Genomic DNA, 27438 nt, shown 5'->3' on the forward strand with positions numbered 1-27438 from the left:
TATTTTTTTTACTATTTATAGTAAGTATGATTTATAAATAAATTAATACTTTTTGAGGGATTCATTAAAATCTCAACTGTTTGTTTATATCAATGCAAAATATACTATATTAACTATCATCTCCCAGCTCTAATCTGCTAAATGCAACTACTGTAGGTGGCATCATGATTTACTGTAAAGCTGCTTTGAAACAATGTGTAGTGTGCAAAGCAATATGCAAATACTATTTACTTGATTTGTATTCAAAATTTAATAAGGCGAGTGACCTTGGTTTAGCTAGCCAATAATCTCTGATAATCCGATTATAGACAGCAAGGTTTCCTTCAAAACATCTGATTAATATATGCTAAACAAAAATGCCAAAACACAACTACCATAGTAGAGTATACACAGATTCTACAATTGCAGTTTTATTCTTCAACCACAGATGGCAACAGAGAGCCCAGAACTGCACAGTGTACCTTGAGTCACTAACTTAAAATGGTGTATGATAACATACCAAATGTTTCCTTGACCTTGATCACATTTTATTTTAAGGTCCTATTCTCAATATTAACAAACCATTATCTACAAAGTTTCCCTTAATAGTCTCCTAATTTGCTGTTTATTAATAGTTAGTATATAAAGAATTAAATAAGCATCCATACCTAAGGCATGTTGATGGGGAGTACATCCAAGTAAAATTAACTTAATATTTACTTTTCTATCTGCTATATCTCACCTTCAACCTACAGTATAAGTCTTATAATCAACACAGGTAACCCCTAAAAATTCAACATAAATAAAACTCTTTCAAATCCAAACATAACAGAACATTAACGACTAACAGTCTCCATCACACTCAAAAACATCACAAAAACCTAGAATAGCACTTCATTTAAACATTAATTCTTCCCATCCAGTCTGATACAAAGCTTGCTGGGAACATGTAGAATTTTGTCATAAAATGAATTATGTAGTCTTTCCTCATTTTACTCGTGTAAAGCAAGCGAGTAGGCATCTAAAATTTGTGTTTTAGTTTAAAGTACATACTTATGTGTTATTCAGAGTCACATCTTGGGAAGGTTCACAAGATCATTGATTAGGTTGCAAAGGGTATTAAACAACAGCTGTATGTACAACAAAGGCAAGCACATGCTAGTCAGTTGATTCATCCATCATCATTTTCCTAATGGATTTAGGCAGTCACCCATATTTCCACTGACAACACTGTGAATCCATTACTCATGCTGACACTTCCATCATCCAACCAGCCACGCTTACACCCAACATAAGCAATGTCTGCTTTTCTTTTATTGACCAGCTGATTGCATATTAATGTGTTGAGGACCATAATATTAATATTGAACATTGCTGTTGAATGTATTTTGTTACCCGCTGAAAATCCGTCAAAAAATGACGTGAGCATGGCTTGCATTGCTAAAACCAAACCCATTCGTCTTGCCTGTTTCAGAAAACAGTAATTTTCCTCCTCTTTATTTTATTCTGCATGTTGATGGTAAACATTCTCAGATAATTTCTGTATTCATTTTTCAGGACAATCTTAGCTTTGAGCTGTTTGGCTGGTGATAAATTTTAAAAACCTGCCAATTAGCTAGACAGCGCTGAACAGCTTTCTTTGTTGCTCCTCGGTATTCATCAAAGCTGCGGTTAACTGTACAGCTTCTTCCCCAAATCATTCTTCTCAGACATCCTCGCAGAAAGAGTACTCTCCAGTTGTTCTTTCTTACTAAGGGTGGAATATAACATTGTCTTATTGCCAAAATTGTTTAAATATTGAAATTATGTTTGCCAAAACAGATTAAGTATGATTAATTCTGAAATAAATAAACAAATAATTTAATACATTTGGGGGGTGTAAAATGGTAACCCCACAGGTAATTAAATAAAGGATTAAAATGGATTTAGGGAAATGAAAAAAAAGAAAGAACTAGAATAAGAAATTAGCAATCAATTTGAACTGATTGCAAATAACTTATATATACAGGGCCGGCCCGCGGCATAGGCGGTATAGGCAAATGCTAAGGGCGCCACTCATCCATAGGGGCGCCAGAATGACTGAACGAGTAAATTTTTTTTGTTGTTGTTGTTTTTTACATATTTTTTTATAATAGGCTACTATTTAAAAACCATTAATTCGAAATACTACCAAATAAAGCAAAAAAAAAAAAAAAGTCCGGCTCTTCAATCTTCCCCCGCCCATCGAGTGCTTGAAGTGCGTCAGAAACAGAATGCGCGCACGATCAGTTGTTGGTAATTTGTTGTGTAGCGTGCCCGACGCCGCATCCAGTGAATGTAGACAGCACTGCTTTTGTTAACACACAGCTCGTAGAAACGGGCCTGGCAGCTCGCACCAGTTCTAGACACGGTGAAAGTTTCCTGATTGTGACGGAAGGCCGAATTTACATGACACATTATAAATGAGCATAGTCTGCGATAGATACAGTGCCAAAAAGAAGAGAAGAGGATAAAGACAGAGGTAAAGAGATGTAGTGAAAGAACAATTTATTGCATAGGAGTAAGATACTATCATTTCATGGCAGTTATTTTTACCTTAAACTTAATGTTAGCAGTTGTTCTGAGTTCTGAGTCCCCAGACTGTGATTTTGTACAATCATGTCAGTTTTAAGACGCATTTTTTATTATCACTTTTTTATTAATGTTTTACTCTACAGTTGTGCAGTTTTGGGGGGATACAGTACAGGCCAAAAGTTTGGAAACATTACTATTTTTAATGTTTTTGAAAGAAGTTTCTTCTGCTCATCAAGCCTGCATTTATTTGATCAAAAATACAGGAAAAAAAAACACTTTTTTATTAATGTTTTACTCTACAGTTGTGCAGTTTTGGGGGGATACAGTACAGGCCAAAAGTTTGGAAACATTACTATTTTTAATGTTTTTGAAAGAAGTTTCTTCTGCTCATCAAGCCTGCATTTATTTGATCAAAAATACAGAAAAAAATTTAATATTGTGATATATTGTTACAATTTAAAATAATTTGTTTTCAATTTATTATACTTTAAATTATCATTTATTTCTGTGATGCAAAGCTGAATTTTCAGCATCATTACTCCATTCTTCAGTGTCACATGTGACATCTGGTCTATCACATGATCCTTTAGAAATCATTCTAATATGATGATTTATTATGAGTGTTGGAAACAGTTCTGCTGTAATGTGTGTGTGTGTGTGTGTGTGTGTATATATATATATATATATATATATATATATATAAATATATATATATATATATATATGCTAAATCATGAACACAATGACAGGGTGAAATGGGCTGTGATGCATGGGGCGCCAGGTAAAATCTTGCCTAGGGCAGCAAATTGGTCAGGGCCGGCCCTGTATATATATATATATATATATATATATATATATATATATATATATACATCTTATATCTTATATATATATATATATATATATATATATATATATATATATATATATATATATATATATATATATCTTACCTCACACTGAAGGAACAAATATCCTTCTGTTTCATCACTTTCTGGCTCCAGTGGACAACATAGTATCTCTGCTTGAAGAAACCAACAAATTGCACAAACTAATGGACTGAGAACAGTTCAGTCATTTGCAGTATGTAACGCCACAGGCAATAAATTGCACAGCAAACATATATAGGATATAATGCAATGTTCCAGTCTCCAATTCTGAAAATAAATATTGTTCTTCTATGGTATAATAACTACACTTCTAGAAATGTCTGTAAATTTAACAGTATTTAACTGTAAAATGAACTGTATTTTACTGTAGGACAGTTATATGGCATATTACTGTATTTTAAAGTTACATTTTGGGAAATATCCCATTGGCGACACTAAAATACAGTATTTAATTTACTGTAAATCTAAATACAGTAAAAAAAAAAAAATTAGCGCGAACCCTGACCAATCACAGAAAAGTTTTATTTCCTGCTTGGAGAAAGAAGAAAACAAGACACACAGATGCGAAAAGAACCAGTCAGATGCAAAGGTGTGTACAAATTTTCCTACTTTTACTTTAAATATATTATATCTTTGGTTTAACTAAATATATATATGATATACTGAACGTTTCACCGTCAAAATATGGACATTAACTGGTTTCTGCCTTGGGTTTGACCACGCTAGGAGCTGGTGAGTGTTCATGTAAACTGTTGGCCGAACAACAAAGCTTTCGTGGATTTAGTTTAAAGTCAGTCGTTAACTGATACCCCATATAAATGCACGTCATGCATGTAGTGCTAGAGTAAAACTTGCAATGTTCGTGTCATGTGCAATAGTGATGGGAAGTTTGATTCTTTTCCGCGAACCGATTCTTTCGGACGGTTCGATTCAATAAACCGGTTGAAAAAACCCGTTCACCGGTTCTTTTACGCTCGACATAATGACGTCACTGGCTATGACGTAATGGCGTCGCGTCTATCAAACATTCAAATATATAAATTCAGTAATCATAAATCATAACAGTTAAAAACCTCATAATCATGAAAAGTTTACAATTAAGTTTTGCAACAACACACCCAAATACAGTAACAGCAATAATGTGCATATGAGGATTTAGGTCTTGAAGATATAAAGTAAATAAATTAGGTGTCATCAGCGCAGAAACCACTATACATAAACCATTGCGATGTATTTGTTATTAAATGAACTTACGTTTCGCCAGATTGCCCCTTCATTCAAGCCCTCGGTTTACCCGCCCTCATAACATTAGCACAGAATCAGTTCAGAATCAAATACCAAAAGAATCAGTTTGGTTCAGACGCGCTGTGAGTCAGTCGGCTTCACGCTGGATCACACATGCGCAGTATCATCAGCTCCTCTGTTTTCAAAACGGACACGTCCGAAAGAAACGGTTTTGGTTCAGTGTACTGATGATCCGAAAACCGATGCAACCGGTTCTTGACTCGAGAACGAGAATCACTCTAACCGGCACGTGCTGCAGTTCAGTATAATCAGCTGCTCTACTCGTGTTCATGTTCTGTTCACTACAAACTCAATTTGTGAATGTGTCATCATTAACTATAAATACAGTACACATATTTCATAAATCATCCCTTATTCCTATTAAACATAGAGACTTTAGAGTTCTTAATTATTGTCCAACTTCCCTGAAACCCCCTCTGGCCTATACATAATCTACAATATACTGATTAGAAACATTCATCTTAAAAAAAAATAATAATAATAATAAAAATGTATATAGATCTTTTATCACACTTTCCGAAATACTTTACACGCATGCGCAGTAGCATCAGTTCATCGGTTCTCAAATCGGACGCGTCCGAAAGAAACGGTTTTCGGTTCAGTGTACTGGTGATCCGAAAACCGATGCAACCGACTCTTGACTCGAGAACGAGAACTGCTCCAGCAGTGGGCGTGTTCGTTCGTCATCTGGCTCGGCTCGGTGTTCATCTTCAGTTCGGTCTACACAGCAGTTCAGTCAGTGTACTGTTTGAGTAAATGAATTACTCCGGGATATTGGTTTATTCTGACTCAGAGGGAGTGTCAGTCACGTTAAAAAAGTTAACAGCTAAAGTAATTTGTGGATTAATGCTTATTGGAGATGTGAACCGTTTCAAACGATTCAGTTCGATTTGGTGAACTGGTTCAACCGGTTCACTAAGAAGAGCCGGTTAAATTGAACGATTCGTTCACGAATCGGACATCACTAGTGTGCAAACACTGGCGTCTCTGTGGAGAAATTATATGCCTTTATTAATCATGCTAAAGGGCATAAAAACACAGCGAACTTCAGGTTTTCGTGTGCAGTTCCTGAATGCCCATGCACTTTCCAAAGCCTCTCCGCCCTTCAGTTTCACATTTAACGTTACCGCAAACAGAGAAATCTAAAGTTAAGGAAACTAAACAACCAAGAAAAAAATATGTCTACTTCAAATGTAACATTTGTTCTGTACATCAGCATCGGGAGAATAACATTATAATCTCCTTCAGCCAAGGTAATTTCCTCATTATTTTAACCTGAGATGTTCTCGTGACAAAGCAGCATAAGCAGCGTGTCTATCAGCTGAATAGCTGTTCTTAGTAACGTTACATAAATGTCTTATTATTGCTGTTAACATAACTATTGCAAATAAATAAATTTTATACAAAAAAAGTTATCGTAATATGCTTTATTTATCTGTGTGTGTCTCAACTTTAAAAATTACTGTTTAATCTTTGGACCCTACATTACCTTAAATTTCTTACCTATGAAACTTATTTAAACATAACAATACCATTTTTTAAAAATGTTACTAATGTATAGATTAATATCTTACCCTCATGTTCTTTTTACATTTTGTATATTGTATACAAAGTTGTATGTCATAAACATGTAATCTCTGTATGTTTTGCAAGAAAAAAAAAGTAGACGTTGAGCACTAAACATGCCCCATCCGGGTTCGTCACTTATTGGGTCCCCTGGAAATATTTCTGTTGTGTTCTGTGCCATTTGCAGAGCATTTCTGTATTTGGTTGTGTGTCGAGTATTTGGTTGTTTTGTTAGACATTTTTCACATCAAATGATCTAACTTTTTTTTTCTGTTATGTAAAGGTTAAATGTTAACCCTGACAACAGCAAGTGGTCCTCAAAGTTCCAGGTCATCAAAAGAAGTGGGAAGATGGTGCAAATGAAGAACTCTGGCCTGAACCCTCATGTCTCCTCCTTCATTAAAGGGATTGTTCACCCAAAAATAAAAATATGTCATTAATAACTCACCCTCATGTCGTTCCAAACCCGTGAGACCTCCTTTCATCTTCGGAACACAGTTTAAGATATTTTAGATTTAGTCCGAGAGCTCTCAGTCCCTCCATTGAAGCTGTGTGTACGGTCTACTGTCCATGTCCAGAAAGGTAAGAAAAACATCAAAGTAGTCCATGTGACATCAGAGGGTCAGTTAGAATTTTTTGAAGCATCAAAAATACATTTTGGTCCAAAAATAGCAAAAACTACGACTTTATTCAGCATTGTCTTCTCTTCCGTGTCTGTTGTGAGACAGTTCAAAACAATAACTGAAGAACTGAAGATGAACACCGAGTCGATCCAGATAATGAATGAAACACTGAGTCGTTCATGAGTCAAGAACTGGTTGCATTGGTTTTCGGATCACCAGTAGTTCTTTTGGAGAGTTCTATTCAATAAACCCATTGAAGAAAACGGTTCACCGGTTCTTTTGCGCTCGACGTAATGGCGTTATTGGTGATGATTGCCCTTGATTAGCACAAATTAGCACAGAATCAGTTCAGAATCAATCACCAAAAGAATCAGTTCGGTTCAGACGCTCTGTGTGTCGGTCTGCTTCACGCTGAATCACACATGCGCAGTATCATCAGCTCCTCAGTTCTGGAATCGGACGCGTCTGACAGAAACGGTTCTTGACTCGTGAACGAGTCAGTATGTTGTTCGTTATCTGGCTTGGCTCGGTGTTCATCTTCAGTTCTCTCTTCACAGCAGTTCAGTCAGTGTACTGTTTGAGTATATGAATTACTCCGGGATATTGGTTTGTTTTAACTCAGAGGGAGTGTCAGCCACATTAAAAAAGTTAACAGCTTAAGTCATTTGTGGATTAATGCGTATTGGAGAAGCGAACAGTTTAAAACGATTCAGTTTGATTTGGTGAACTGGTTCAAGAAGATCTGGTTACATCGAATGATTCATTCACGAACAGGATATCACAAACTGCTTTGTTTTGAACTCTCTCTCACAACAGACACGGAAGAGAAGACAATGCTGAATTAAGTCGTAGTTTTTGCTATTTTTGGACCAAAAAATTCTAACTGACCCTCTGATGTCACATGGACTACTTTGATGATGTTTTTCTTACCTTTCTGGACATAGACATTAGACCGTACACACAGTTTCAATGGAGGGACTGAGAGCTCTCGGACTAAATTTTATTTTATTTTAAACTGTGTTCTGAAGATGAACGGAGGTCTTACTGGTTTGGAACGACATGAGGGTGAGTCATTAATGACATAATTTTCATTTTTGGGTGAACTAACCCTTTAAGGAGTTTCTGGATTTCAGCTGGCAAAACTATTAAGCTACTAAGAGCAAATACATTCTACACAGGAGTTTTCTGAATTTGTAAATTTTTAAGATTGTTCTTATGACTGAATCGGTTCATGTCTGTTGTTTTAAAATGCTCTTAATATGAAACTTTTATGTATAAATGAAATGTTTTCAAGTTTTTGGAAAACAAAGTACAATCTGCAAGAATATTAAAATGTTATTTCAAGTATTACAATTTAACAATTAAACCAATAAAAGAAGTCTTTTGTTTCTTTTTATAGTTTTTACTACTGAGACCTGTTGAAATACAATAAGTTGTACAGTTTTACAATACATAATAAAAGTGGACAACAAATTACAGTAAATTTCACAGTGTAAAGTAATATTTTATTGTATTAAAATATATAAAAAGAGAAAAACAATTTTTTTATTTTTTTTTATTTTTTATTATTGTAAATAAATTTACAGCAAGTTAAATGGTACTGTAAATATGAATACAGTATTTTTACTGTAAATTTAATTTACAGTAAGTTACTGGCAAACTGCTGCCAGTAAGTTACTGTAATTTCTACAGGAAATTTTTTACAGTGTAATAATTTCCATTGGTTAGGGTCATGGGCATTCATCTGTTATGTACACTTAATTATATAAACAGCTACAACATTGTGTTAAATACATTTTGCAACATGCTCAATTTGTTTCCTTCTTTGTAGGAGGTCAGATAATTGTTAGGAAACACACAGTCCTTTCACACAATAGGCATATAAAAAAAAAAAAAAAAAATATATATATATATATATATATATATATATATATATATATATATATATATATATATATATAATGAATTTCACTGTGAGACCATATCAGTGTTTTATATTTCAGTCATTACTTATGATTTTGAGGGCAATGAATTAAACATGAGGTTGTTGGTTAAATGGTGTGTAAGAATGTAGTAATTTTACAGAAAGAGATCAGAAAAAAAATCCAGATATAACCTTAAATAAATCTGGAGGGGAAAAAACAAAAACAAAAAGCGATGCGTCATTAACAAATTCTTTGGGAACAGACACAACAATGATTCCTAACAAAATATGATGCATTTTGTTCAGTTGTTTTAGTCAGACATCATCCTTCTGAAATTTAGTACATGAATTATACTGGAAGTGAGAAAGAATGTCAGCACAACAAAATCAAATAGCTACATTAAATTGACGACATTGTGCCCATCACCCTGTGCTTGTTTGTAATGTGCCAACTGCCACTTATGTTGAAAGTAACAAGTTTGTATGGTGTAAGATAAACTTTTCACAACCCTACATGACTTCCTGTTTAGGTATTGCTACTACATAGTGCTGCTTAAGAATAATTTTTATTTCCAAAGTCTTAGATGAAAGCATTTCTACAATACAGGACAAGTGTAGGAATAGTTTTTGGAATAGAGTATGGTTTTATGCATCGTCTTGTGTAGGCTAATCAGTGTGTGCAGACCCACATCTGCTATATAGATGCCTCTTTAACAATCCAGTAGGAATCTACTGTAGAACAGGTCCTTTGCTTAAAGAGAAATTCTCTGAATTCTCTACTGTTTTGAATACCTGGTACAGTACTGCATGTTATTGTGTTTCAGTAATGAACAAATAGTAGTAATTCGCCCGGAATTGCAAAAAACACAAGGTGTTTTCAAGGAGAAACCATAACACTCGATATGGCATCTACAGTCCCGCCTTACACTTAAAAGTGCCAATCGCCTTTATTATAGAGGAATAGAAGTTAAATTAGCCAATTACTTCTTTAATTGAGAAATCATCGGTTTGCTCACACTTAACCCAGTTAAGTATGAACAATTATCTCAACCAGCCTGAAAAAAATATGGTTATTCTGAGGGATATGAGCTATTGAAAAAAAAGGACAATTTATAATGCCATTGTTATCAGATTTCAAATCTGATTGGAAATATGTTATTAAAACGTAACATTGAATGACAGTTTAAAAGCTTTTACATTTTTCCCATTCCTATTGGAGAAGTTGAAGGAGCTATATTTGCAAGATATTTGCAAGATCATTTACAATTTGTTATGCACAGCAACAAGATTAATGTTACAAAGAAAAAACAGGAGGGATGTTTGAGTTGTGTTCAAAGGGGACTTGTTGTCTTGGTTATTCGCCAGCAGCTGAACATTCACTGAAATATTCAGGTCTCTTGAGTCTTTTTAAAGTTTTGTGTTAAATATTTCCATTAAAGACGTGCATGTGCCTGCAAGTCACTGATAAGAGACCCCTGACTTGATACATATCTGAGGAGCGTTTCAGGTGTGGGGATCAATAAGCCCTGATGCAGGACCAGCACAGACCCCTCATGCCCACCCACATCATTACTGAGGGGTTTAAGAATGAGCTCATTGACAATTTAGGTCTGCGTGACCCAGTGATTGACAAGGCAGGTTAAAGGAACAGACAAGTGATAATCTACAATCAAAATGCTGCCATTCCTTTGTGAGACAATCTACTACATTCCTACTGAAATCAATACTATAGTGCTTGATATACTTACTATGAAGCACAACCAAACTCATTGGAAAAACGTGTGGCAACATTTCTGCAAAATGATATTACATTGTATCTTGCACGCTAAAACCGCATTTCATTTTATCCAAAACAGATGAATGTGAATCTGGCAATGTTATATTATTGTTGTACGTTTTGCAGCATGTGACATTTAAAGTGAAATGACCATTGAGTGGCGTTAAAATCATTTTCAGCTTGAAATGAAACAGATAAACGTGACTCTATGGCAACCGATAGTTTAAAGGGGTGGTTCACGTGTTTTTTTTTTTTTTTGTATGCTTGATTGTGTTTATGGGGTGCAGTCTAACTAACTGCTTTTTTGGGGGGAAAAAATCGCATAATTTACCTTTATTGCATTTTGAAACTTGTGAATCTAATAGAATCAAATAAATATATTTTTACGTGCACCTCTATTTTTCTTCCCCTTCTCTAAAGTAGCGAAGCATGGCCTCGCCCCTTTGTTGCATGTTTCCGGGGGCGGGGTTTATCAGATAGCATGTAGTAATTGGCCCGAGCTCGGCTGCCCTGTGACGCCTCCAGCTCAGACTCAGCATCTGCAAGTTTTATCTAGGCCGACTGTGGCCCGCAGCTCACTCTCGCGCATGTGTTTGTGATGTTTAAAGGGCTTTAAAGGACAGAACATTCTCATATATTTTGAACAATAGCAAATCTATATTTATGCAATTCAGCAGGTCATTCTTTTATACGCTTGTATGTATATTGAACGCGCTGAATGCAAACAAAACAAAAGATTATTTACCAAGAGATATGTATGTATGGACTCAGTTCCATAAAACACTTCTGGTAAGAAGAAAACTTTTCCTGGCTAACCAACAGGGAATGTTCTGGAAACCAAAAATTGTTAACTGGGTAGTTAGGATTCTGATTGAAACTGTAACTAGGATCTCTAAAAAACTGCTTGTGGATAGTGAAGTGACATGTGGCCAAGCAGGGGCGGGAGCCAGACAATTTTGATCGCAGGTGCTGAGGTGGTGCTAGATCATTGACAGGCGGAGCTGCGCAGTCAATAGTAAATATGACCAAAAGATTATGTTGTTATTATTATTAATTATTAATTATTATTAATATGAATAATAAAATAAATCGCACACTCAATTTTGTAACATTTTATTACATGATTATTTGGCTCATCACAATTTAATTGTAATTTTTCATTCTATGAAATTAAACAAGTAACCTACATACAGTCTTTTACAGACTGATACCTACGATCAGTCAATTCCCAAAGATTTTTTATACAGCCCGCATAACAATTACCAAATTTTCAAATGTGAGTCAAAAGCAATATGACATCAAAAAGCACTGGGGATATATCCTATTTACTTGCCTATTTTACAATCTCAAACCAGAGCCTTCACTCTCTCTCTGGCCAAATGTGTCAAACTACTGTTTCGGGCATCACTACAGCTGCTTCTCAGATATGTCTTATAGTGTATGAGACAGGACAAAGATCTCTCACATATGGAAAGGAGTATGGCTGCTAGGCTGTATGGCGGTTCACTCTGATGTTAATTTAGATTAATATGAATATAAAGAGAGTGCACAAGTGGGAGCAAGAGGAGGGGATTTCCACTGCACATTTCCACTGCACAGAAACTACACTGGAGAATTTAATTAGTCAGGCTTACTTAAAAAAAGCATGCAAACCCATTGCCTTAAAAAAATGAAGTGAAATAGGGATAGTATGTTGTACTGACAAATGCTTAGTATAATTCACTAACACAAGAATTTGTGTTACAAGGTTTACTTGTGACTTAGCATTATCAGGATCACGGACCTGTTTTGTTGCGTTTTGCCCGTCTTTGTTCCTGGTTTTCCTTATATGTTTTTTTTTCCTGTCCTTGTTTAGATTAATTAGTCATCCCATTCGGTGAACGTGATTTCACCAAGTACAACATGTTCCGGGATCAACATCCTTGTCGATCCTGGAACAACATTCCAATCAACCAATCAGAATAGAGATATAACTTTTCAAGAAATATCTGTTTTAGGCTTCTACACTCTTGTAATCAGCCATCATTTCCCACTGATTTTAGAAATGCATTAAGGGTAAGGTTAGGTTTAGGGGCAAGGATTGGGTTAAGTTTATATTTTTGGACAATAATGTTGTTCTAGGATCATCAGAAGATGTTGATCCGGGAACATGTCTTACTTGGCAAAATCACGGCGACCCATCCCATTCACCTGTGCCTTAACAATTATCCTGTGTGTTTATCCCGAGTCTGTTCAGGCTGTGTTTTTTGGTTCTGAATGTTATTGTGTTTCATCCTGTGGACTATTAAAGTCAGTTGTGTGTGAAATCTCTCATTCCTAACAGTAGGCAAGTGTGTCAGAAGAACCGACCAACAACAGTTTACATTGGTTTTATTTTTTTTATTTTTTTACATTGCTTTTTTTTTTTAAGGAGGGTCTTCATCATGCCCTGAATTAACTGAGCTGTTTTTGCCAGGCTGGGGAGAACAGTATTGTAATAATGTAAATTATGTGAAAAATGTGTAAAATATATAATAACCAGCAAGCATGAGAGCAAAACGAGCATATAAATAGGACCCCTTTAATATGCAGACCCATAGTTAGCTGACAAGCTATGCAATGGCGTTCACAAAACCTCTGTGATCAGGACTGGTATTTGAAATAAATGGCTTTCCCCAACTGCACATGATCAGTGACCTATGCAGATTCTCATACAGGCCACACCTGCCTGATGATGCAGTTTCGATTAAGCTGTTCTGAAACCCCTGGAAAAAAGTTAATGCCATTCAGTCAGCAACTTGCACAATAAACAAACCTCTCAAAATTGGCCACTGCATTCATAAGCTCAACAGAATCATGTGTTATTGGTTATAATGTGCAGGGCTGTAAAAATGTGTCTGGCTCCGTGGCAGTAAGCAAACGCAGATTTGAATTTAGCAGATAGTGATGTGCCCCACGTCAAACCTATGTGATTGTGTCAAATAAAAAACAAAAACAAAACTAAAGATATATATATATTATTCTGCAATTTTTTATCTTTTGGAAGCTGCGTTCAAAACCCACTTGGCTCAAAAATCTGAGGGGACACATGATAAGGATGTCTGTATTTTGTGTGTGCTAAAGAAGTTCTCTGATATTTTCTCTGAAGCCTTAAAAGTCCATCCATTGGGTATGGCATGCTACAGCGATAGCGGCATGAATATAACAAGCTTGTTCAAAGAATACGATCTATATTTGTACTAATAAACCTCTAATTTTTTTATAGGTCATAGTACAGAAGCAAGTATAAAGAGTCAGAAAGAATTCTGAATTTATAATAAAACATGTGGTTTGGGAGCAGCTCAAATAATACATTAATGCATTTTTTTAAATTTTTTTTATTATCTGATAATATAAAGCACAAAGAAAGCTTCACAATTTGATGTGTGGAATACTGCCACAGGTTTTTTTTTTTTAGCGAGAGAACCGCACGTGGGTATGTTAAAGTTGGTCAGCCTTCACTCTTCTATAAAATATGATCAAATGCAGACTTCAATACATCTTTTGAGGATGTAGTCAAAGAAGCAGCACATTAACAACATGGCTGGTGTAAACATATTGTTTGCTTTGAATTGCAATGCTTTTCAAAGGTGTTCAGATTTTCGAGATGCCATGAGGGAAGCAACCAATGATATAACACTTTCACAATGTCTCAGTTCCTGTATTGCTGCTTAACTGAAAAACACACGTATGTTGTCACAATCAACGTAAAACGTATTCAGAATGCTGTGACTATCTTGTCTCTTTTAATTTCATTCTAGATTCGACCTCGAAAAATGTCTACATAAGCACACTTGCCCAAAAAAGTGCAGGGGAAGAGTTTAGGTTTTAAGAAAAATCAGGGGAACACCTCTCCTGCGAATTCTATGCGGTATGCTACTGGGAGCCACCGCGGAAAGGTGAAAGAGCGCAAGCGGTTCGGGAGCCACAGATTGCCGATCCCTGCCCTATAACAATACACATCTGAATTAAACTGAGAGGTGAGTATGTAGATAGAGTTGGCAAATGATAAAAATCAATATAAAATGTTAGAATTGCAGAATATTTCTAATGGCCTAAATGCAAGCTGCGACCCTTGGCAAGACACGGCTCTGTCTCTGCTTTTGCAGTTGATAGCAGTGGGTGTAATTATTAATTCTGGCACAAAAATCTCACAGTGAGATATGCTGTAGTTGGAGATCTAAAGTCTGCCAACTTAATTTATCCCAAAAATACATGGAAAGGGACATGTTAGCATTTCACACGGCAATAGAGGTTTCAGATACTGATCATGAAATCTCATGGGAACATATTTCACTGGTCAAACCTCAGCTTCCTGTGAATACGAAACACTTGCTCATGTGGGCATAATGTGGGTTCTTTTTTTTTTTTTTTTTTTTTTGTTGTCTGAATCTACATAAATTTAACACTTAGAGAATGCTGTCTGTATGTAAGTTGAAATCTGACATTCCAGATTTGGTGACGAATTACATTGGAGTCAAAATAAAAGAAAGTAATGACAGTGTTAGTTGACTGATGGCACTACAAGAAAGCACAGAGTCCCAACTCTTCAGCAACTCTCCTGAGTTAAAGAAAAAATAGAATTAAATAAATAATGAAATTAAATAATATTTGTTTTACTGATACAAGATTAAACTAAACTAAGTTAAAATAAGAATTTATTCAGGAAGATTTATACAAGCAACATCAATCCCAAATGTCTCAGACATCCCATCAAAATATTCAGAAGTTATGCATTACGTTATATAGATAAAAAAAGAAATATAATTGTTGAGGATGGTTATAAGTAAGATGCACATGTATTTGTCTAGCCGTGGTTTCAGTTTTGCACCTGAAATAGGATCTGCAGTGTGTGCGTGTAAAAAAGGACGTACATAAAGTACATCTATTTGAGAGATAAACAAACAGAGAGTAAATAATTTAAATAATATTAAAATGAATGAAATAAACTAAAATGTAAAGCAAAATAAAATAAAATAATGTTTTTTTTTTGTCAATGAAAATATAAATGTGAAAAAAGACAAATTTGGCTGATGTAAAACTTTCTATTTAAAATGCAATTTTTACACTATACTGAGTTTATTGCTAAGACCATAATGAAATAGAATAAAACTGTTCATTTAAATCCCGAAGTGTTAACATGGAAATGACTGACAGATAACTAAACTAAACTAAGATAAAAAAAAAGATACATTTAAATAAAATAAAAATCAGTCCAGCAGTGCAGATGTGGAAATGCTCAACAGAAAAACAAAAGTCAGGAGCAAGCAAGGCTAACTAAAAGTATAGCAATGCCATATGTCTTCTAATTAAGAATGAGCAATGATGCTAATTCATTTGTCTTAGATGAAGGCGCCACGATAGATCTAAATAAAGGGCCTTTTGTATGAGTTTGGCATAGTTTCTTAGTTCTTTGTCCAAAGTGTATTTCAAATACATAACCAGGAGGAAATCTTTAAGAACAGTCTAGAGTAGAGCTTGTCACTTTCTCTGTTCGATACGATCTGTTCCTCACTCTCCTCAGGCAAGGCAAGTACTTCCCAGCGGTAGCACGAAAGTCTCTGCGGAGAAAGATGTAAAACACAGGATCCAGCAAACTGTTAAGGCTCAGAAGGCCTCGTCCTAACTGATAGGGCATAAACATAGCCTTTTCCCAAACACACGGACTGTTGTGTATCAGCAGTCCGACGTACTTCAAACAGCCGATGAAATGATAGGGTCCCAGCACCGTGACAAATACGGCCACCAGAAGAGTGAGCAGACCCCTGATACTTCTCTTCTCCTCGGATAAAAGCGAGTTGATTGCCATCAGCGAGCGGACAGTCTCTCTATGGAGACCAACAATGAAGCTCAGGGGAATGATGAAGGACAAAAGCAGAGTAATTAGCCTGTAGGTGATAAAACTGCCCTCTGAGGGATACTTCTCGATACAAAGAGTGTAATTTTCCTGCTTGGGAAAGAGTTTGTTTAACGCAATGGCAGGTGGCACCGCAATTAGAATCCAAATGCTGAGTGCTATCCAGCGAGCAAACTTCAAGTTACGGAGATACTTGAAACTGAGAGGTCTAGCGATGGCCAGGTGACGTTCTAGAGCAATGATACACATGAAGAAGATGCCTGAATAAATGCTAATGTAAAAAAACAAACCCATGAACTGACAGCTCTGGGGTCCGAAGCGCCAAATGTGTCCATTGGCATAGTAATCTATCCATAAAGGCAAAGTCAGAAGTTGAATCAGGTCTGCGATCAGAAGGTTGATGACGTAAACTGGAAGAACGTTCTCCGACTGGATGAGTTTGTAGAGCCCAAAGAGTGCCAGCAGATTTAAAGGGGTGCCGATGATGAAGAAGATTCCATACAGGACGGGAAGGAAGATGCCATCTTGACTGAAATCAATTCCACAAGCATTTCCCAGAGTCACAGGAACGCTCAGGCTGGTGAGGGCACTAACATTGAAGTGGTTCTTCATCTTGTGCCTATATGAGTGTTCTTGTGTTCTTTATATGGATTTGAATCCTATTCGCAAAACAAAACTAGTGCCATTAGCAACATTTTATGTAAGTTTCATTTATAAATGAAGCACTGACTAAATATATGCAACCTTATACACAGGAAATAAAACTTTTCAGAACAAGTATTTCAAAACACTAGGAATTTGCTAAGAATGAATTGCAACATTTTATTTCCCAGTTCTCATTTGGAATCATTCAAATCAGGTAAAGCACAAATATGCTTCACAAAATTTACATTTATGCATTTGACAGATGCTTTTACCTAACCATTCAAGCTGTTTATTTTTGCACCAGTATGCGTGTTTCCTTTTTATCAGTCCCATAAGATCAAATGTGTTTATTAGTGTGATTTAATTCAACGTGATCTCATGAGAATACGTATTTTGTGATGCAAGACTATTTTAGCACATTTAGTGCCTAGATAAACTACATTGCACTTGGTAAATAAATAACCTAATTCCAAAAGATAAATATGAATAAATCTGAAATATATACTTACCTAATATGTTCTGATAAGAAACGTGAATTTTTCATTAAGTAACTGTTGAACTGTTGTCCTACAGGAACATGACCTCATATGATGCAGGGAAAACATAAAAAGCATAAAAATAAGCACATTTCAGTGTACATAAGCTCAGCGCATGACTAACATCAACTAACTTACCAGAAGAAATGTGTCAGGAGGATATGACTTTACATCCTGGATGGCTTAGCCAACATTTAACCAACATCCTGACCTTTTGTTTTTTTTGGCTATGTCGTGTTTGCCAGTAAATAAGAACTGTTGTTCTAGATACTAGACAACCAATAAAAAAAGAACAACAAAACCAAATATGAGCCATATACTGTATGCAGGCAAAAAAAATAAATGAATTTAGAAATGAAATAATTACAAAAATATTTTAGGACATAAAAATGCTGTTTAGTTTTCATTTTACATTGACTAATGCAATGGTCACCTTGGACATTTCTGACACAAAATGTGAATTTAGCATGTAAAAGTCAACTTTAAACTACAGAGCAGTTACCCTTGCCACTGTAAAAATGCTCAATATTAAAGGCACTGTTTTTGCATAAAAATAATTAGTTTTACATACAAAATGAATATTTATAATCCATAATTTCATTAATTGCATTAATTTGATTCATTTACAATTTAGACCTGGTCCTTGTAAAATAACTAAGAATTTTATTGAAAAGGGCATTTGAAGAAGCTTTCCCTTACCAAAGAGTAGTATACTTCAAGTTTATGTTATTAAGTATACTTTATGTAGCAAGTATACAAATATCAGTGTTCTACTAGTATACTTGTGAGTGTACTGTTTCAATACTCCTTGGGACTAAATTGGCCCACTTTCTAGTATATAAAAATATACTTTCAACTATACTTTTAAGTATAACAGTAGCAAATTTTGAGTACACAACTAGTTTACATCTATGTTTGTAGTTTGTAATGCAATTATACTAAAAATTAACTTATATGTATACTGATAGTTTACTAATTAAATATTTTTTACACTTTGTAGTATAGTCTCCATAAACTACTAGTTTAGTAGTTTTATACTGTAAGCATACTCATAACTTTTCTTTAAGTGAACTTTATGTCATACTTTAAGTATACTACTATGTCCCTATTTAGGTTTTAATTTTCATATCTTTTGTTATATGCATATCTGAACATACAAAACATCCAAATAAAGATCAGGGTATTTGCTTGTAAACAAAAACATACTATTTTAGCTTCAAGCATTCTTTTTTAAACACTTTAATGTGTGTAAGTTTCATAAAAAAAATAAAGTAATAAAGAAATAACATTTTAAACAAAAAGCTGAAACAAGTCTATGAATTGAATTCAGAATGATAATCAAAATGTATAGATGGAGTCGATCAACACCTGAGAGCTTGACTGTAATTATTACCTCTTCATCGGTTGACATTTTATTCCATAATGTTACAGTTTTGGTGCTGTTTCATGTCTGATGATCGTGTTACATGTGTTAGTATCTGGTGTTTATTTTTCTTCTTCACTTGTGTTTTTTTTTTTTTGGAAATTCTGTACAGAAGATGTGTACTGGCGCTCTCTACCATAAAATAATGAAAACACGGATTCTAGGAGAAGAAGTGTATTCAAATATATTTAGACTTTTTTTAAGTAAAAGTCAAGTATACTTAAATGTCATTTTAAGTGTATTTCTGAGAAGTATATAAAGCCCATTTCTGAGAAGTACATAAAAAGTCAACTAAAAGCATACTTTCCTATTTTAGTTTAAAATAAGTATACTAATAGCACACTTGAATAAACGTCTTTTTCGTAAAAGTTATTTAAAGCTTTGATTTGAAGGCATGTGTTAAACACTGGGACAAAGACTGTCTGTTCATGTGTCAAGAAATCGGTAAAGTGATCTCAAAGATGTGTACAATGCTGGTGTCAGACAGTGAATGGCATCATCTTCATGGAAAGCGTGAACATGGAGAGTGAAGGGTAGATTAAAGCTTGGAGCATTAAAAAACAGTTGGATGTTTTTTTTAGGAAGCTAAAAGCTGGCTCTACCTTAGATGTTCATAGTATTTTTCTTGCTGTCCATTACTAGTCACACTTAAGAGGAGAGATGATATACTTTGAAAACCAAGGCATGAGGCACTGATGGTAACCGGCCTGCCTGTGGAAATGACATACATAATTCATACTCGCAAGCCTGGAAGTACAACCCGAATTCCGGAAAAGTTGGGACATTTTTTAAATTTTAATAAAATGAAAACTAAAAGACTTTCAAATCACATGAGCCAATATTTTATTCACAATAGAACATAGATAAAATAGCAAATGTTTAAACTGAGAAAGTTTACAATTTTATGCACAAAATGAGCTCATTTCAATTTTGATTTCTGCTACAGGTCTCAAAATAGTTGGGACGGGGCATGTTTACCATGGTGTAGCATCTCCTTTTCTTTTCAAAACAGTTTGAAGACGTCTGGGCATTGAGGCTATGAGTTGCTGGAGTTTTGCTGTTGGAATTTGGTCCCGTTCTTGCCTTATATAGATTTCCAGCTGCTGAAGAGTTCGTGGTTGTCTTTGACGTATTTTTCGTTTAATGATGCGCCAAATGTTCTCTATAGGTGAAAGATCTGGACTGCAGGCAGGCCAGGTTAGCACCCGGACTCTTCTACGACGAAGCCATGCTGTTGTTATAGCTGCAGTATGTGGTTTTGCATTGTCCTGCTGAAATAAACAAGGCCTTCCCTGAAATAGACGTTGTTTGGAGGGAAGCATATGTTGCTCTAAAACCTTTATATACCTTTCAGCATTCACAGAGCCTTCCAAAACATGCAAGCTGCCCATGCAGCTTATATGCACTTATGCACCCCCATACCATCAGAGATGCTGGCTTTTGAACTGAACGCTGATAACATGCTGGAAGGTCTCCCTCCTCTTTAGCCCGGAGGACACGGCGTCCGTGATTTCCAACAAGAATGTCAAATTTGGACTCATCTGACCATAAAACACTATTCCACTTTGAAATAGTCCATTTTAAATGAGCCTTGGCCCACAGGACACGACGGCGCTTCTGGACCATGTTCACATATGGCTTCCTTTTTGCATGATAGAGCTTTAGTTGGCATCTGCTGATGGCACGGCGGATTGTTTTTACCGACAGTGGTTTCTGAAAGTATTACTGGGCCCATTTAGTAATGTCATTGACACAATCATGCCGATGAGTGATGCAGTGTCATCTGAGAGCCCGAAGACCACGGGCATCCAATAAAGGTCTCCAGCCTTGTCCCTTACGCACAGAGATTTCTCCAGTTTCTCTGAATCTTTTGATGATGTTATGCACTGTAGATGATGAGATTTGCAAAGCCTTTGCAATTTGACGTTGAGGAACATTGTTTTTAAAGTTTTCCACAATTTTTTTACGCAGTCTTTCATATCAGGTCTGTAATCATGTTACAGACCTGATATCAATTAACTTAATTAATCACTAGATGTTCTCCCATTTGAATCTTTTCAAAACTGCTCGCTTTTTTAGCCATTTGTTGCCCCCGTGCTAACTTTTTTGAGACCTGCAGCAGGCATTAAATTTTAAATGAGCTAATTAAGTGGATAAAAGTGTAAAATTTCTCAGTTTAAACATTTGCTACGTTATCTATGTTCTATTGTGAATAAAATATTGGCTCATGTGATTTGAAATTCCTTTAGTTTTCATTTTATTAAAATTTAAAAAAACGTCCCAACTTTTCCAGAATTCGGGTTGTATAATACTGCAGTGCTTCTGTCTGATTTTGAAGGTTTTATCAGTTCCCAGTTGATCTAGAATTTTGGTAACACTCTTCAAGCAGACTGAAGTGGCATTTCTTAGGGCTGTTGGTGAGTCCAGCCTGAGGGATCTCCTCAAGCAGCCTCTGGAATTGAAGCAGATGTTTGGCTCAGCCTTTAGAATGGATGAATAAATTGTACAGTTATTGTACATTTCATATAGTGATTTCTAGTGGGGGTCTTTGAATAATGTCCACAGGTCCTTTGAAAAGAGGAATGGCATTACCTGTTAAAGTCATGGGTTCAATCTTTAAAGAACACACCAACAGATAATAATAAATTCAGGGTTTTTCAAAGTTTTTTATGCCAATGACCCCCAAATAAGGTGATCATAAAATATCACAATGTCATAAAATATAAAGGCAGCTATATATTTCCACAATATGAGAGAAAAAAGTGTGATATTATAAAAAACATGTTTGTAAAAATATATAATTGGCTTTTATATTGTTACTTACCAAAGTCAATGGAAATTAATAAAATGTTTATTGTTAGCAAGTAATATATTTGTACTTTTTATCACTTTCTTTTCCTACCCACTATCAGAGTAATGTAAAATTATCAAGTTCCTCTTCAGGAACTCGAGCTGCGTCGAAGTGCTTTGGGGAACGCGTTCAGCGTACGCGACTCTGAATATCGTGTGTAATCAGTCCAATGGAAGGGCGTGACGTCACCGACGTGGTGACGTAAGCGACCAGGAAGCTATAAAAGCACGTGCCACGCAGCTGGCGTCAGCTTCGCGTCTTTCAGCAAGCGCTCTGTGTGTGAATGTCATTTGTCCGTCTTGTGAGTCTTATTTACTGTTGTCTGTCCAGTTAAAAGAGCTCCTAGACATGCCAAAAAGCAAGGCGAAAGTTAAGCACTCAGATGGCGATTCCAAATCGCGTTATAGGCTGTGTGTTCCTCCCTGCCCGAGATATATAACGGGTGGGGATACACACAACCTGTGCGTGGTTTGCCTGGGTTCGAAGCACGCTGAGTCGGCTCTCGAGGGGGCCGACTGCCCGCACTGTGAGCGAATGTCGGTGCGGCTGCTTCGTTCCCGGAGGGCCCTCTTCGAGGAGGGGGCCTTCGCCAGCGTTCCCCACAGTGCTGGTCCCGCTTCTGCCGAGGCAGAACGGCGGCTGCACTCGTGGGGTTCGCAAGTCGATCTGGTAGAGGGAATGGAGACGGGCCAGTCCCTATCTCCTTCCACTTCTGCCAGATCCGGCACCCAATCCCTAGAGTCGGAAGCACGCACAGCGGTTCCTTCCACTCAGGGTGAGGGATCGACGCTCCGCCTCTCTTCCTCCGAGGAGGTCGATGTGGAGTCGCTCGATAGGGATTCGCCACCCCACTCGCTACAGTATGAGGAGCTCTTAGAGGTGGTTACTCGCGCGGTGGCCAAATTAAGTATCGATTGGCCCGCCGAAAAGTCTACCGAACCGCAGAGAAGCAAGCTGGATGAACGCTTCCTGCGCGCGAGTCAGCCACCTCCCAGCCGGGGCCTTCCATTCTTTCCCGACCTGCATGAAGAGATCGCCAGGTCGTGGAAACGTCCATTCTCGGCCCGCCTCTACATCCCCTCGTCTGATTACTACGGAAATGTAGTGGGGATGGGAGAGCACAGTTATAGAGCGATGCCCCGGGTGGAACAGACGCTTGCGAGCTATCTGTCCCCTGGCGCGGCATCGTCTCTGAAGGCCCCGGCATTGCCCTCAAAGCCACTAAGAACAACTTCGGCTTTGGTGGGCAAAGGGTATGCGGCTGCAGGTCAGGCTGGTGCGTGTCTAGGGGTCGTTCTGCCAACCCTGCCAGTGCTCCAGGGCGCAGCGGCCCCGGGCGAGCATCGTTCTCAGTATCCTCCGCCCGTGCGCGTAGCGGGGCTGGGACGCTCGCCGCCCCTGCGGGGGTCTCTTACACCAGAGGTCAGTCTCGAGAGACTGATTCCCTTAGTAGATTATTTAGCAGCGTGGAAACTACTGCCAAATGTATCTCGCTGGTTCCTGCATATAGTAGAAAAAGGCTACCGCATTCAGTTCGGCTCCGTGCCGCCTATATTCAATGGGGTCGTTCACACGATAGTGGGCCCCGGGCAGGGTCTGGTTATGGAACAGGAAGTGGAAACCCTATTAGAGAAGGGGGCCATCGAGGTGGTCCCTCCTCAGGACAGGGAGTCCGGATTTTACAGCCGGTATTTCATAGTTCCAAAGAAGGATGGGGGGCTGCGTCCGATTATAGACTTGAGGGTCTTAAATCGTTCAGTTATGAGACTGAAGTTCAGAATGCTCACAATCAAGCATGTTGTAGCTCAGATCAGGTCCGAGGACTGGTTTGTCACGATAGATCTCAAAGACGCATATTTTCATATATCCATCCTTCCTCAACACAGGAAGTTTCTGAGGTTCGCTTTCGGGGGCGAAGCCTACCAATATCGAGTACTTCCCTTTGGCCTCGCACTCTCACCCCGCACGTTCACAAAGTGTGTAGATGCGGCTCTGGCCCCCCTGCGCACGCAGGGCATCCGCATTCTCAATTATATCGACGATTGGTTGATTTTAGCTCAGTCAGAGCAGATTGCGGTTCGACATCGAGATGTCGTTCTCGCACATATGGGGGAGCTGGGTTTGAGACTGAACGCCAAGAAGAGTGTACTTTCTCCGGCTCAGAGAACCACCTATCTAGGCGTAGTATGGGATTCGACCGTGATGCAGGCACGATTGTCCCCTGCTCGTATCGAGTCGATCCTCATCTCAGTCAAGAGAGTCAGAGAAGGCCAGTCACTCACTGTCAAACAATTTCAGAGATTGTTGGGTCTGATGGCAGCTGCGTCCAACGTGATACCTCTTGGCCTGCTGTACATGAGACCCCTACAGTGGTGGCTCAAGACCAAGGGATTTTCCCAGAGGGGCAATCCGCTTCGCACTATCAAGGTCACGCGGCGCTGCCTCCGTGCCTTAGACATGTGGAAGAAACCTTGGTTCTTGAATCAGGGCCCGGTGCTGGGAGCTCCTTGTCGCCGTGTGACACTAGCGACGGACGCGTCCCTCACCGGCTGGGGTGCGGTCATGAGTGGCCACCCTGCCCGTGGTCTGTGGAGCGATCGCCATCTAACGTGGCATATCAATTGTCTAGAAATGCTAGCAGTTTATCGTGCACTGAAGCACTTCCTCCCAGACCTGAGAGGTCACCATGTGTTGGTGCGCACCGACAACACGTCAGTGGTCTCTTACATCAACCACCAGGGCGGTCTGCATTCGCGCCCTTTGTACAAGCTGGCGCACCAGATCCTGGTGTGGTCCCAGAACAAACTCCTCTCATTAAGAGCAGTATATATTCCTGGGAAGTTAAATATGGGAGCAGACATACTGTCGAGGCAGGGGCCGAGGCCCGGGGAATGGAGACTTCACCCACGGGTGGTAGATCAGATATGGAGAGTGTTTGGCAGGGCTCAAGTAGACCTTTTTGCGACTCAGGAGACGTCACAATGTCCCCTCTGGTTCTCTCTAGTTCATCCAGCTCCTCTGGGACTGGACGCTATGGTACAGACCTGGCCGAGGCTTCATCTGTACGCTTTTCCCCCTAACGCTCTGCTTCCGGGAGTTCTGGCGAGAGTACGCCGGGACGGGGTCCGTCTGTTATTAGTAGCCCCGTTCTGGCCGGGCCGAGTATGGTTCTCAGATCTAGTCTCGCTCCTCGACGGCTCTCCGTGGGAGATACCGATCAGGACAGACCTACTCTCACAGGCGCAGGGCACGATAATTCACCTCGCCCGGAGTTGTGGAAGCTGTGGGTGTGGCCCCTGAGGGGGCACAACTGGTAGCAGCCGGTCTCTCAACTGAGGTTGTGGAGACCCTACTCCAATCCAGAGCTCCCTCTACGAGGAAACTGTACGCCCTGAAGTGGAGGCTTTTCACTTCATGGTGCAGAGACCGCCAGCTAGACCCAGCAAACTGCCCAGTTGGTACAGTTCTGGAGTTTCTACAGGCTAGGCTCTCTGCAGGGTTGACCCACTCTACTCTGAAGGTCTACGTGGCGGCCATTGCGGCCTACCACACCCTTCTCGACGGTCAGTCTCTGGGAAGACACCCCCTAGTTACACGTTTCCTCTGCGGTGCACTGAGGCTGAGACCTCCAGTACGGTCCCGTATTCCCCCGTGGGACTTGGTTGTGGTGTTAGAGGCTATGTGCAAACCCCCGTTTGAACCTATTCAAGATATCTCAGACAGACATCTCACACTTAAAACCTCTTTTCTGTTGGCTATTACCTCTCTGCGGAGAGTAGGAGATCTTCAGGCCCTCTCGATGGCCCCTTCTTATCTTGAGTTTGCACCAGGCATGACTAAAGCGTTCATATACCCTCGAGCGGGATATGTTCCCAAGGTTCCCTCTGTTACACCACGACCTGTAGTGCTGCAGGCCTTCTGTCCTCCTCCCTTTCGGGAGCCCGACCAGGCGAAGCTAAACTGTATGTGTCCGGTTCGAGCACTGGACGCATACGTCCACAGAGCTGCCCTGTGGAGAAAAACTGACCAATTGCTTGTGTGCTACGGTCCCCCCAAGAGGGGTTCTCCTGCTTCTAAGCAGACTATTAGTCGTTGGATAGTCGAGGCTATCAACGTCACCTATGAGTCCTCTGGTCATCCCCCGCTGTCGGGAGCCAAGGCTCACTCTACTCGGGGTATGGCGGCCTCTAAGGCCTTCTTAGCAGGTGTATCCATGCTGGACATCTGCAACGCTGCGGGGTGGTCCACGCCCTCTACATTTGTTAGGTTCTATGGCCTAGATATGCCAGTCACTCCAGGCGCTTCTGTCCTCCTGTCCTGAGCTGTGCTCTTCGGATACACACCAGGCAGGGGTTTGGTAGTCTGGCGGCGTTAGGACTCGTTCCCCAAAGCGCTTCGACGCAGCTCGAGTTCCTGAAGAGGAACGTCTCTAGGTTACGTATGTAACCCTAGTTCCTCGAGGGAACGAGACGCTGCGTCTCGGAGCCATACCCCCGGCACCCCTGCCGGCACTTGCTGGTACTCGAAGCTGACGCCAGCTGCGTGGCACGTGCTTTTATAGCTTCCTGGTCGCTTACGTCACCACGTCGGTGACGTCACGCCCTTCCATTGGACTGATTACACACGATATTCAGAGTCGCGTACGCTAAACGCGTTCCCCAAAGCGCTTCGACGCAGCGTCTCGTTCCCTCGAGGAACTAGGGTTACATACGTAACCTAGAGACGTTTCTTAATTTTTAAATCAAAGTTCTTATAATAAATATTGTTCCAATGCAGAAGTGTGTTATAATGCATTGTTTATTCAATATATTAATGTATTTAATAAGCAAGTTAACAGGTAAAACCCAAATGCATAAATTTAAAGTAGATGTAGTAAAAGAATGCTATTTGCCAGCCACAGATTTCGATGCAATTTTGCCGACACAACATCGCACAAGTGTATAACTGTCAGAACTGGCACCGCCGACATCCGACCTAAAAGCAGTTAGCTGTTCGTTTGGAGTTCATTCACCTGCAGATCAATAGGCAACAGAAAATAACCCTAAGAGGAGTGAACTTTCAATAAAACTATTGATTTCTACACTGTAAAGACTTACAATATGTCAAGGCGCAGCTCCGTCGATGTACACAGCTTGGTTTAAGTGTCAGAACTGGCCAAATGCAGTTGGAGCAAAAAAACAAAGCAATATGTTCCCGGGGAGGAAAAAACAAGCACAGTGCACAGCATCCTTCTGTCATAATCGTGTCCTTCACTCAATCAATACCAAAGCTTTCAGAGATTTTATAAAAAGTCATCGATGTCTGGAGATAATGCAATATCATAATACCCTGGAACTTTATTTCCTCAGCCCAACAGATGGACTCGTGTTATTAACATACATCGATGATTTAGTACACAGGTAAGTGATTTTTTTCTCCGTAATTAGCAAATCAATACGGTGATTGCTTTCTGCTGTTGTATTGAAAGGTCACTGGTGTGTCTTTGTATGCT

General features: G+C 38.8%; 1 protein-coding gene across 1 annotated transcript; it reads right to left on the reverse strand.

The window, feature by feature from the left end:
* Positions 1 to 16014: 16014 nt before the first annotated feature.
* On the reverse strand, positions 16015 to 17700 carry LOC132111102 (G-protein coupled receptor 4-like). The gene is made up of 2 exons (XM_059518272.1): positions 17647 to 17700; positions 16015 to 17151 (listed from the first exon to the last, which is right to left on the reverse strand). Exon 2 carries the CDS (start codon positions 17102 to 17104, stop codon positions 16091 to 16093), a length of 1014 nt encoding a protein of 337 aa, XP_059374255.1. The 5' UTR covers positions 17105 to 17151; positions 17647 to 17700; the 3' UTR covers positions 16015 to 16090.
* Positions 17701 to 27438: the final 9738 nt, after the last annotated feature.

Source organism: Carassius carassius, chromosome 30 (genome assembly GCF_963082965.1).
Source record: "Carassius carassius chromosome 30, fCarCar2.1, whole genome shotgun sequence".
In the NCBI taxonomy this organism is placed as follows: domain Eukaryota; kingdom Metazoa; phylum Chordata; class Actinopteri; order Cypriniformes; family Cyprinidae; genus Carassius; species Carassius carassius.

Coding starts and splice junctions, on each gene's coding strand:
- LOC132111102 (XM_059518272.1), bottom strand. CDS start 17,104: ATGAAGAACCACTTCAATGTTAGTGCCCTCACCAGCCTGAGCGTTCCT.